This window comes from Macrotis lagotis, chromosome 7 (assembly GCF_037893015.1).
Source record: "Macrotis lagotis isolate mMagLag1 chromosome 7, bilby.v1.9.chrom.fasta, whole genome shotgun sequence".
In the NCBI taxonomy this organism is placed as follows: Eukaryota; Metazoa; Chordata; class Mammalia; order Peramelemorphia; family Peramelidae; genus Macrotis; species Macrotis lagotis.
In genome coordinates, this window is record NC_133664.1 from 96,414,807 (window position 1) to 96,427,885 (window position 13,079).

Below are 13,079 nucleotides of genomic sequence, written 5' to 3' on the forward strand. Positions count from 1 at the left end.
ATCAATTGTTTTTTCAATGAGATATTTCACATTTTCTTCTAATTTTTCATTTTTTGGTTTTGAAGTATTGATTCCTGATTTCTGGTAAATTCATCAATCTCCCTGAATTCTATTCTTTGTCTGAAGGATTTGTTCTCCTCAGAGAGTTTTCTTATCTCTTTTTCCATCTGGCCAGTTTTGCTTTTTAAAACATTCTTCTCCTCAATAACTTTTTGAACTGTTTTATCCATTTGACCTAAGCTGGTTTTTAGCATGCTATTTTCTGAAGCATTTTTTTGGATTTCCTTGACTAAGCTGCTGACTTCATTTTCATGTTTTTCCTGCATCTCTCTCCTTTCTTTTCCCAGTTTTTCTTCCAACTCCCTCATTTGATTTTCAAAGTCTTTTTTGGGCTCTGTCATAGCCTGAACCCAATTTCTGTTTTTCTTGGGAGTCTTTAGATGCAGGACCTTGTGCTTCCTCATCTTCAGACTGAGTATTTTGATCCTTCTTGGGCTCATTTGCAAAATATTTCTCAATAGTCTTCCTTTTGTTTCTCTGCTTGCTCATTTTCCCATCCTGGACCTGGTTTTGGGGTGCTTCCTGAGCTTTTGGGACACTCCCACAAGGGTCTCAGTGTGTGAGGCTCTGTCCTCCCTCCTGGTCTGTGAATGACCATAAGTGCCCCCCTCTGCCATGGGGCCAAGGTGGGGGGGGGCTGCTGCTGTTCTATGGTGGGGGCCTAGACTGAGATCAGGATCTGAATGTGGTCAGAGCCCCAGAGTCCTGTTTCAGAGGCAGAGGACAGAAGAGCTCTGCAGTCTCTCTCCACTCCCCTCCCTCTGCTCCATGGGCTCATGCCCTGGGGCTCCACCTGCTTCTGTTTCCTGCATCAGGGCTGGGGAAAGACCAAGTTGCTAGCTGTGTGCCCTGAGGGCTGGGCTCCACGTGTTCGCTCTGGAAGAGGTCCCCTGCTGTTCCCCCACTTTGTGCCCGGTGCTCCCTGGGGTGCAGCTCAGGAGACTCCCCTGCTGCTGTGAGCCGCGGCTCTCAGCGCCCTGGGGCTGCCTCTGGGAGGCTGAAGTTCTTTGGCTCTGGCAGGCCACCCCTCCAGCCGGTTGCCCCTCCGACCCCGGGGAGCAGAGCCTTTCTGCTCTTTTCCAGGTTACCTTGAGTAGGAGAACTGCCTCACTGGGTCCCTTCGTGGGTTCTGTCTCTCGAAAGTTTAGTTAGAGTCCTTAGCTTATGAGTTTTATCAGTGAGCTCCTAAGACTGGATCCCTTCATGTCGCCCTCTTGGCTCCGCCCCCTTCTGGCTTCTTGTAATTTTTCTCTTTGACTTGGGAGTTCTGGAATTTGGCTATAATATTCCTAGGGGTTGGTTTTTTGGGATCTCTTTCTGGGGGGGATCAGTGGATTCTCTCCAATTCTATTTTGCGCTCTGCTTCTAGAATATCAGGGCAATTTTCCTGTAGTAATTCTTTGAAAATGATGTCAAGGCTCTTTTCCCGATCATGACTTTCAGGTATTCCAATAATTTTTAAATTATCTTTCCTAAATCTGTTTTCCATATCAGTTGTTTTTTCAATGAGATATTTCACATTTTCTTCAAATTTTTCATTTTTTTTGTTTTGAAGTACTGATTGCTGATTTCTGGTAAATTCATCAATCTCCCTGAATTCTATTTTGTCTGAAGGATTTGTTCTCCTCAGAGAGTTTTCTTATCTCTTTTCCCATCTGGCCAATTTTGCTTTTTAAAGCATTCTTCTCCTCCATAACTTTTTGACTGTTTTATCCATTTGACCTAAGCAGGTTCTGAGCATGCTATTTTCTTCAGCAATTTTTTTTGGATTTCCTGGACTAGGCTGCTGACTTCATTTTCATGTTTTTTTCTGCATCTCTCATTTCTTTTCCCAGTTTTTCTTCTAACTACCTCATTTGATTTTCAAAGTCTTTTTTGAGCTCTGTCATAGCCTGAGCCTAATTTCTGTTTTTCTTGGAGTCTTTAGATGCAGGACCTTGTGCTTCCTCATCTTTAGACTGAGTATTTTGATCCTTCTTGGGCTCATATGCAAAATATTTCTCAATGGTGTTCCTCTTTTTCTCTGCTTGCTCATTTCCCCAGCCTAAGCCTGTTTTTGGGGTGCTTCCTGAGCTTTTGGGACACTCCCACAAGGGTCTCAGTGTGTGAGGGTCTGTCTTCTCCTGGTCTGTGAAAGACCATATGCACCTCACTCTGCTATGGGGCTGAGGTGGGGGGGGGGCCCTACTGTTCTATGGGGGGGCCTAGACTGCGATCAGGATCTGAATGTGGTCAGAACCCCAGAGTCCTGTTCCAGGGGCAGAGGACAGAGCTCGGCAGTCTCTCTTCACTCCCCTCCTTAGGTTCAATGGGCTCATGCCCTGGGGGGCTCCACCTGCTTCTGTTCGAGGAACTCAGCTGGGCTGGCCATGCTGCTCTCTCTGGGTTTCACGTGCTCTCTCTGGCAGAAGTCTCCCCCCCCCCCCCCCCGCTGCTGTTCCCCCAATTTGTGCCCGGTGCTTCCCGGGGTGTAGTTCAGGAAACTCCCCCACTGCTGTGAGTTGTGGCTCCCAGTGACCTGTGGCTGCCTCCAGGAAGCTGAAGCGCTTTTGTTCTGGCTGGCCGCCCCTCTGGTGGGCCGCCCCTCCAACCCCGGGGAGCAGAGCCTTTCTGCTCTTTTCCAGGTTACCTTGAGTAGGTGAACTGCCTCACTGGGTCCCTCTGTGGGTTTTGTCTCTCGAAAATGTAGAGTCCTTAGCTTATGAGTTTTATGAGAGAGTGCCTAAGACACGATCCATTCTTGTCGCCATCTTGGCTCTGCCTTGGTATTATTTTTAATATTTTTTTCTTTAAAAAAAATTACATGAGATAGTTCGCTACAAGGGCATGGATTCTGGGGGAAGTTTGGTGATATAAGAAATCAAAAGATATCAGTAAAAATTTACTTAAAAAAAACCACCTGAATTAAGCAGCATGGCACTATAGAAAGGACATTAGCTCGGGAATTCAGAGATGTCAGTTGAAATTGGCCACTAGAACCCTGGACAAGTCTTTTCACTCTCTCAAACTCAGTTTCCCAATTTGTAACATGAATAGTTTGGAGCAACTTATTTTAAAGCCCTTTTCCAACTTTAATGATGAATGCCTCAATTCTTTTCAAGTTCCTCTTTAGGGCAGCTGATCCCTGAACCAACCTCTCCCACTTCCCAGCGTAAAGAATCACGCCCAACCCTTATGGCACTACCTGAATTTTGTGTCTGAGCCCAGAACTTTCACAGGGAAGTTAGGAACCTCAGAAATGCTTTTATTTTTGTAATGTGCTGTATGAACCCAACAAAAGCCTGGGGTTGGAGCCCACTAAAAGGCAGCAAGAATTAACATCACAAAGCCATACCCTAAGCTTGTTACTTTGTTATTAAATTAATACCATATCTTAAATATAATTCTTCTGTGATGCTTGAAGTACTGAGACCTATTAGGTTGATCTGTTAGGAGGCTCTGTGTACACCCTTTTTGGCCACACTGGCAAAACTGAGATGCTCTCACAGTTTGTCTTCGCTCTGCTCAGATCCTCTCTCATCTTCATGTTTTTCACTTACTCCTCTTCCCAAAGACCCCAGGGCCCTCCTTGAAAGAGATAATCAGTGTAAGCAGTCTGATGAATCAACCATCTCAGGAATCTCTGCATTTTTTAAAAAAAGATGACAGAGAAGGCCATGCATGCTTTATAATACCAGGAAGAACTATGAGTACACAGGTGGGTTTGTTCCCCCCTAAATTTTCATCTTCTTCTTTGTAATCACCTTGCACAGAGTAGCTATTTAATAAGTTTTTTGCCCAAAGCCAGAGGAATCAGGCTTGGACAGGGACTTGATTAGGAGATATTTGTGAGACTGGGGTCTTCCTCATGCTCATCAAGTCACCCCATCTACTCTACCCATGCAGATGAACAGAAGGTGGATGCCTTGTGTGATCAGGACTCATGAGAACATTTCAAGTTTCAGTGAATAAGTCTGATAGATGTGGGTTCTTCATCCACTTTGGAAGATCACCCCCATGGTGGGTGATTCTTGTTTGTTACTTTCTGTAAGTCATGTACTGTTTGAGGATCACTTTCTGTAATTTTAATGGCTTTTTGTTTTGCAAGGCAAATGGAGTTAAGTGGCTTGCCCAAGGCCACACAGCTAGGTAATTATTAAGTGTCTGAGACTGGATTTGAACCCAGGTACTCGTGACTCCAGGCCGGTGCTTTGTCCATGGTGCCACCTAGTTGCCCCATTAATGGCTCTTGTAATCATTCAATCTCTCAATCAATTATATGATGGGAACACATACAAAGTCTTCATTTTCCCTTCTTAGGATGGATTCCTGTATGCAGTACCTGCATAGATTACTTTCTTTTTTTAAAAAAAATAAGTTTTGGGGTGGCTAGGTGGTGCAGTGAATAAAGCATTGGCCTTGGAGTCAGGAGTACCTGGGTTCAAATCTGGCTTCAGACACTTAATAATTACCTACCTGTGTGGCCTTGGGCAAGCCACTTAACCCCATTGCCTTGCAAAAACCTAAAAAAAAATAAGTTTTACTTTCTTTTGTTTTTTTCCTTCATTATAATTTCTCCCAATGTTCCTCCCCTCCCCTTTGAGAGAGCCATCCCATATAATAGTATTTTTAAGATAAAAAAAAATTAAAAAACCATATAGCATTACTAATCAAATCGAAAAAGTCTGAAAATTAAATGCATGGTTACTTTCAGAGTTTTTTTTTTAGAAATGATAAAATGTGTATATAGATGCATAGTTACTGATGTCTTCTTGGTCAGTTATTTTTTTAAATAAGTTCTTTCAGAATCTTCTTTAAGACGTCTTGAAAGTTGATTTCTGTGTATTTTTGGATTTTTATAGTCTTTGGTATGAATTTCTTCTGTTGCAAGAGCAGTTTACTTTGACCTTTTGGAAACATCTGCCTTGGGTGTGTTATAAACTTTTCCATGGAGGGCAACTTTGGTCTAAGGCAGCATCTTGACCTTATCTTAGAGGGTTCTATTCTGAAAGCATCAGAAACTCTAGGTCCTTACCTGGTCCAATACTCTGCTCATGGGGAAAGATCCAACAATCTGCTTCAGAGGCATAGGGGATTCCATCTTCCGTCTTTGTTAAGAGTTTCAGGAGGCTTCAGAGCAAGGGTTCCTGTAGGATCTTTTTCAGTATCTAGCAGTTCTTTTTGAGTGTGTGGCATGGTTACTTTGCTAATTCCAGAGGTGGGAGGAGATGGTCCCCGCCCTCATCCTGGCAAAAATAAGTGTTAATCAAAAAGCAAATCTAAGTATATCTGTGAAAAGTAAGTGTGACTATTCCCTGAGTTCCCTTTTCTCCCTTTCTCCCAGCACACGATGGAATTGTGATAAAAATTGAAGTACAGACCAACGATGAAGGCTCAGAAAGCCTGGAGACGCCAGAGCCACTGGCAGGACAAGTGGAGGAGCACGGCTTCCAGGAGTCCGAGCTGGGGGAGGCCTGCGGGGAGCAGCCCGAGTCGGACGCCCAGCAGGAGGCCAGGCTGGGAGAGTCCGCGGCGGACAGCAGGGATTTCAGTGAGCTGAAGCAGATGCTGGTGCAGCAGCGGAACTGTGCGGGTGAGTGGTGGGCAGGGCGCAGCGGGGCCAGGCGCTGGCAGGCGGGGTGGCCCGGGCTGCTCCCGCGAGATGGCGGTGCCCGACTGTGGGGCTCCGAGTGGCGGCTCGGGGCGGCGGGGGGGGGGGGATCTCCCTGCACCAGCCGAGGGGGGCCGGCGGTCCTGGGCCCGGCGCCCCGGGCCCCGCCCGCCCGGCCCGCCCGGGGTCCCCCGGCCTGGGCCCCGCGCCGCCGCTGCCGGCTAACGCGCTTGTCTCTGGGTCTCCCCGCAGCCGAGGGCATCGTGATCAAGACGGAGGAGCAGGACGACGAGGAGGAGGAGGAAGAGGAGGAGGAGGAGGAGGAGGAGGAGGAGGCGGCGGCGGCGCACCTGCAGGCCCTGTCCGGCAGGTACGAGGGCGCGCTGTTCCCGGCCCAGCTGCCCGTGGCCGTGCCGGCCGAGGGCCCGGACCGCCCGCACCCGCACGCGCACGCGCACCCGCACCTGCACCTGGGCGGCCGGGCCGCCGTGAAGCGCCTGGCGCCGGCCGCCCTGGGCGAGCCGCGGGCCTCGGCGGCGGCGGCGGCGGCGGCCAACCAGCAACGCAACCGGCGCGGCGAGCGGCCCTTCACGTGCATGGAGTGCGGCAAGAGCTTCCGCCTCAAGATCAACCTCATCATCCACCAGCGCAACCACATCAAGGAGGGCTCGTACGAGTGCGCCGACTGCGACGTGAGCTTCCGCCACAAGCAGCAGCTGACGCTGCACCAGCGCATCCACCGCGTGCGCGGCTACGCCTCGCCCGAGCGCGGGCCCGCCTACAACCCCAAGCACGCGCTCAAGCCGCGGCCCAAGTCGCCCGGGCTGGGCGCGGGGGGCGGGGGCGCCAAGCCCTACCAGTGCCCCGAGTGCGACAGCAGCTTCAGCCACAAGTCCAGCCTGACCAAGCACCAGATCACGCACACGGGCGAGCGGCCCTACACCTGCCCCGAGTGCAAGAAGAGCTTCCGGCTGCAGATCAGCCTGGTGATCCACCAGCGCGTGCACGCGGGCAAGCACGAGGTGTCCTTCATCTGCAGCCTGTGCGGCAAGAGCTTCAGCCGGCCCTCGCACCTGCTGCGGCACCAGCGGACTCACACGGGCGAGCGCCCCTTCAAGTGCCCCGAGTGCGAGAAGAGCTTCAGCGAGAAGTCCAAGCTCACCAACCACTGCCGCGTGCACTCGCGGGAGCGGCCGCACGCGTGCCCGGAGTGCGGCAAGAGCTTCATCCGCAAGCACCACCTGCTGGAGCACCGGCGCATCCACACGGGCGAGCGGCCCTACCACTGCACCGAGTGCGGCAAGCGCTTCACGCAGAAGCACCACCTGCTGGAGCACCAGCGCGCGCACACGGGCGAGCGGCCCTACCCCTGCACCCACTGCGCCAAGTGCTTCCGCTACAAGCAGTCGCTCAAGTACCACCTCAGGACTCACACCGGGGAGTGAGCCCGGCGCCGGCCCGCCGCCCCCCGGGGGGGGCCGGGGCTGGGCACGGGGTGGGCGGGCCGGGGGGAAGCCCCCGGGGGAGCGGGGGCCCGGGGCGCCCCCTCGGCCCGGCCCTTACCTTGACAATAAAACGGATGAAACCAATCAGCACGGGGGGAGTGATTCGGCCGCGGCCTCGGGGTCACGGGGCGGGGCAGGTTGATTTAGTTGGGAATAGAACTTTCTAATTACCTTTTGGATACTGTGGTTCTATTTGATAATAATAGAGTAATTTTTAAAAAGACGAGTGTTTGCTGTTGGCTCTTTTTTATTTTTGCTGGATTTTGTCGTGGGGGTTGGAGTGGGCCCGGCTGCCGCGCGCCGCCCCCGCGGGGACCCGCCGGACCGAGGAGCCGAGCCGCGGCGGCGCCGCCGGACGGAGGAGCAGCGGCCGCCGGGCCGGGGGCCGAGGACACGCCGCCGCCTCCGCGGAGCCCCGGACACGGACCAGAGCGCCCGCCGCCTCCCCGCGGCCCAGCGAGGCGGCCCACGGCGCCGGGCCGGGCCGGGAAGTGGCCTGGCGAGCCCGAGAGGGCGAGGAGCACCCCAGCCCGCCCCGCCGGCCCTCCACAGGTGAGTACCCGCGGGGCCCGACAGCGCCGGACGGCGCCGACGCCGCGAGGACCCGTGCGGAGAGCCGAGGAGGGGCGCCCGGACGGGCGGAGCCGGGCCGGCCTGGACTGACTGGCCCTCCGCCCGCAGAGCCCGCAGCCCCCGCGTGGACCCAGCTCAGCTCGGCCGTGACCTTGTCCGTCCCGCCCTGCACGAGTTCCAGCCTGGCCAGTGACGCGAGCGCCGCGGACTCCAACTGAGGACTTCGGAGGACGGAGAGAGAGGAGCCGGCCCAAGCCTCTTCCAGGGCGGGGCCCGGACCCAAGGGGAGAGCCAGGTAGAGCCAGAAGTCAGTCCCCCCAGATGTCCGCTCCCCTGGGGTGGACACAAGTCTCTAGAGACCCAGAACCCGATGTTGTGAGGGCCGGAAGGGCCCTTCCGCATCATCTACTGAATTTAAGAGGTCTGTGGACAGACTTCAGATTTGTGGATCTGATTTTGGAAAAAAAATTGTTTAGTTTTTAATTTAACCTCTAGCTAAAATTTAGAATTTCCCACAAATTTTGAAACCATCGTTCTAAGAAGGGGTCCATAGATTTCACCAGACTACCCACACAAAAATTAAGACACCCCCCCCCTTCATTTTATAAAAAGGAAGAGGGAAACAAGTGTTTCTTTAGCAACAGCTAGTGCCAAACAGTGCTCTACAGATGTTTCAGTAGATCCTCAACATTGGAAGATAGATTCTGTTGTTACCTGTGTTTTGCAGACAAGGAAACTGAGGCAACCAAAGATTAAATGACCTGCCCAGGGTCACTCAATCCAAGACCAAAATTGAGGTTTGGTGGCTCCCAACACAGCCCTGGAATGCTTCCAGGCCCAGTGATACCAAAAGCACCCATGTTTGATAGCTAGAGTTGCCAAGACATCCTCACCTGGTCGTGACATCATGGAAATCAGTGACTCCTTCCAGAGCCTGTCCTTTCTTGAGAAAGCCAAATTTAAAAAAAATAAAGCACTCATGAAAGATGAGCACCACCGGCAAGGCTAGAATTGTCAACAAGTGGTGAAAAGAAGAGTTGTTGGTCTTTCTTCCTACCTCTTTGCTCTTGGATACTCCTCTCTTCAGATGTTCTTTCATTTAACCAACTTAGTACCCCAAACTCCCCAATCTTTCCCTTCTTTGTTTCTTTCTCTCCCTGCCCACCCCCCCCCACAGTGAAACTTAAACTTCTGTGTTCATGAGGACATCTTTGAATTCACATCTTACTGGAACTAGTTTCCAATAATGGCATGGGGAGGTTACACCTGATAGAACTGATGGCAATGTAAAAGGGACACTCCTCTAAGGAAGGCTTCATTTTAAAGCATATTTTGGAGAAGCAATGTCTTAACCTATAGGAATAATTTTCAAAAAGGCATTTCAGACAACTCGTCACTCAAGATGGGGAGTTTTTTTTTTGATAGTGAAATAAAATCTTGGATTGGAAGAAAGCCTGGGGGTAAATCCAGGCTCAGATACCTACTAAAGAGATACATGAACATAAGTCTCTTGAATACTAGCAACCTCAATTTCCTCATCTTTAAAAAAAAGTTATTAAGGCTTGGACTTTCCGCCTCAAAGTGGAATTGTGAGAAAAATGTGTAAACTTTAATGGTCTATTTAAATGTAAATTATAATTGAGAAAATAATGTGAAGTAAAAATAGCCACTTGGCATCTCAAATCATATCAGGGAGATAACCAATTTTTCTTTAAGCCAAAGGTAACCCTGGTCACTATATGCCAGACTAATGTTATCTGCTTCAGGATATAAATCCCATCTTGAAGGGGGGGGAGAACAAAATGTAAAAAGAATGAAAAGGTGGGGGTGAAATCATAAAACCATAAAAGAATTTGAATGCCAAAGAGGAATTTACATTCGATCCCAGAAATTGCTTGTCCATGAAGAATGGCATAAGACAGTAACAGATGCCAATCTATCTCAAGTGGCCTGCCTCAGACCTGCCTTGAGACCTTGAAGATTCAATAGCACCATGGATCTTTGGGCAATGGCAAGCACTTTGCCTAAAGAGGAACATATTAACTGCAGTATTCCTGTGGGCTATGGATATTATTAAGACATTTGACTGCAGAACTAGGAGTCCCTGGTTTAAATCAAGGTGTACACTATCAGCTGCTTTTCCCATTTATTAGTCGCTCCAGCTTCTCTTCTTTCTAGGCTAGGACATGAAAATAGAGCAGCCCTTTAGCTTAAACCTTGTCTTCAAGGGTGGCAGGCACAAATCAATGGGTCATGTGCATACTAATGGACGTAAGACTGCAATCACCCATTTGACCCCATCTGGTCTTTCTCTGGACTTGATAACATTCTTCCCCTAGCTTTTTTTTTTTTTTTTTGAGTGGGGAAGTGTTCCCATTGATCAGGTAAAATCAAATTATATATGTTTCCTCTTTATTCCCCTACCAACTACTATTGAAAGCACAGAAACATTTGACACTTATTGTATCCAAATAATGAAAGCAAGGGTACCCAATATATGACACTAGAGGCTGGTAATGACCTGGACTTGGATCCAGTATCTGCTTTGGTCCTGCCAATAGGAGAAGTCCCAGGCTATTGGTATCTATAAATTCTTCTACTTGGAGCCTTGATATACTGCTGAGGTCTGAGGATGTATGTTATCCCATGCCTCTGTAGATTATAACTAAGCATTCTGCTATCCTCCTTAAATCCAACAATTCCAAAAAGTCCCACTCAAGCTCATATTCCTTGACCACACTATAACAAAAACATTTAAACAGTGGAAGGGGGATAAGTAGCAATCAGATGTAAGGGTGGGAAGGAAAAAGCCAAAATTCAAGGGAGAGAAAGGTCACAACAAAAAAGTTCCCTCTGGCCAGGTTGCCAGATTGCTAAAAGGAAGACACTTATTAAACTGTGAATCCTTGAATGTGAGAATCTAGTAAAATGACTTGACAACTGGAGAAAGTGAAAAAAAGGAAAACTTTAAAATAAAAAGGCTTTGCAGGTTTGGTTCAAGAAGGGGGCAGCCAATCACTCTGGTTATAAGAGGCTGGTGTGCTCCTAAACAGGGAGTGGGTGACCTGAGATCCAGTGGGCCTTACAGGCCCAAGTGGACACAAAGTACCTGCCAACTTCAGTACATTGAAGAGATTGAGTCTCAGACCAGAAATACAAGGAGATGCTCAAACTGAGAAGGGTTTGCAGGCTGATTGCCCACCAGGGGATGGGCAGCACCAGACCTAGCCATTAGCTGGGGAACAGGATTATCCTGTGTGGCAGTACACCACAATGAAGCAGAAAGAACAAGTCAGCCTTTTAGGAGTTGGTCCAGTCTGATGGTCTAGGGGCGCCTTGGGACCTGTCTGCTGGGAATGGGCCCTTGTGGGGGGCCACTCAGGACCAATGTAAGTGCTGGGTAGGGATCTCAAATGGTGGAGCCCCAAGGGAGTGTGCGACAGATTGGTGACAGTTGACTAGCCCCACAGTGATGTGCCCTTAGGAGCGGCTGTTTTGCTAAGGGGCAGGGTTGACAGCTGGCCCAGGAGAGGCTTCTCCCAGTCCCTGGCAATGCCTCTGGAATCCAACTGCACTAGGTGTGTCCTGCAGCTTTGAAAGGTGCTAATTGGGGAGTCCCTTTGGGCCTGGGGGTATAGCTCAGGGGTAGAGCATTTGACTGCAGATCAAGAGGTCCCTGGTTCAAATCCAGGTGCCCCCTACCAGCTGCCTCTCCTTTTACACTTTCCAACTTTCCCCCATCTTGGTCTGCCAAGTCTCTGGAAACCCTACAGCATCTGCTCATCAGTCTCAGAAGAAACCAGTGGCACACCCCAGGTATGCTTGGCTCAGGCCCAGGCCACTCCCAGTATAACTCTATCATGTCTCTCTGTGACACTAATGATATCTTCTTGCTGACATCTTTTGGAGTGGCATGGACTCACAGGAAACAGTGGCAAGGCCCAATCTACTTACACTTGGTGCCACTTTCCTGGAACTGAGAACCTCCCATGGGTTCTTCACAAACCTCAAGAGAATGGCAGAGCTCACTGTTGACCATACAGATTTCAGGTAGCAGGGGTCCTGCGGGATGGAGGACTAAGATCAACCTGGAACATGCTACTTTTTGGGTCACTGAAAACCACAGACTTGCCCCAAAAGGAGCAGAGAGAACAGAGAAAGGCCTGGGGAGGTCTCTCTACCCAGGACTCGAGGTGGCCAGGCCAAGAGACTGTTGGCTGAGTGCACAGGGCTCTCCTGCTTCCCGTTGGCCTGGGGGAAGCCTGTGGACCCCTCTGCTGGGGCTTTGAGAGTGGGCAGGGCTGGGTAGGGGTCTGAAAGCAATATTTGAGCCCCAAAGGGATGCTCAACAAATTGGTGACTATTAGCCGCTCCAGAGTGAGGTGCCACTGGGGTGGCTGCTTTGCAGAGGGTTGGGACTGACAATTGGGCCCGGGAGAGGCTTCTCCCAGTCCCTGGCAATAACTCTGGAATTCAGGTAAACTGGGTGTGGCAGGAAGCTTAGAAAGGTACTAATTGAGGGTATTCCCGGCAAGGGGGTATAGCTCAGGGGTAGAGCATTTGACTGTAGATCAAGAGGTCACTACTGGTTCAAATCCAGCTGTCTCACCTTTTAGTGTTCCAGCTACTCCTCTTCCTCATGGTCTCCCAAGACCCTACAAGCCCCATAGCACCTGCTCATCCTTGGTCTCTCTCTCCCTCTTTCTCTCTCTCTCTCTCTCTCTCTCTCTCTCTCTCTCTCTCTCTCTCTTTTTTAGGTTTTTGCAAGGCAAATGGGGTTAAGTGGCTTGCCCTAGGACACACAGCTAGGTGATTATTAAGTATTTGAGACCGGATTTGAACCCAGGTACTCCTGACTCCAGGGCTGGTGCTTTATTCACTGCACCACTTAGCCACCCCCCATCCTTGGTCTCAGCAGGATCTGGGACTGATACAATCTAGGTAGGCCACTCCCTATCAAAACCACCCCTCCCCACCCATGACCCCATTTTGTCACTCTGTGGCCTTAATGACACCTTCTTCCTGGAGATCTCTTGGAGTGGCATGGCCTCATGCCAAAGAGAGTTTGGATGGGCCCAGTTGATTTACCCTAGGGGCCACTTTTCTGCAACTGAGAACTAGTGAGGCCTTCACAAGTCTCAAGAACCTGGCCCTGACTTGGTAGAACCCACTGTTACCCAGGTAGATTTCAGGCAGCAGAGGTCCTATAGCCTCAGGAACCTGTCCCCATCTACTTCACTGAAACCCATAGGTATAGCCCAAATGGAGTTGAGAGAGCTGAGTGAGAATAGGAAAGAACCTCTTCTCTCCCCCCCACAACTCCAGGTGTCCAGGTCAAGAGCTTGCTGGTT

At 50.2% G+C, this 13,079-nt stretch overlaps 1 protein-coding gene and 1 non-coding gene across 3 annotated transcripts in view; both read left to right on the plus strand.

The window, feature by feature from the left end:
* ZNF777 (zinc finger protein 777) overlaps nt 1-7,449 on the plus strand; it is a 37,591-nt gene extending 30,142 nt beyond the window's left edge. The window contains exons 5-6 of one of the 2 annotated variants that reach the window (XM_074193434.1): nt 5,384-5,632; nt 5,903-7,449. In XM_074193434.1, the coding sequence (XP_074049535.1) occupies nt 5,384-5,632; nt 5,903-7,095 (1,442 nt within the window). In that variant the 3' untranslated portion in view covers nt 7,096-7,449. The remainder of the gene's footprint in view (nt 1-5,383; nt 5,633-5,902) is intronic. The other variant, XM_074193435.1, reaches the window with a different exon arrangement.
* A 3,907-nt stretch (nt 7,450-11,356) lies between these two features.
* TRNAC-GCA (transfer RNA cysteine (anticodon GCA)) lies at nt 11,357-11,428 on the plus strand. The gene has a single exon. It is a non-coding gene; the product is annotated as a tRNA-Cys (tRNA).
* Nucleotides 11,429-13,079: the final 1,651 nt, after the last annotated feature.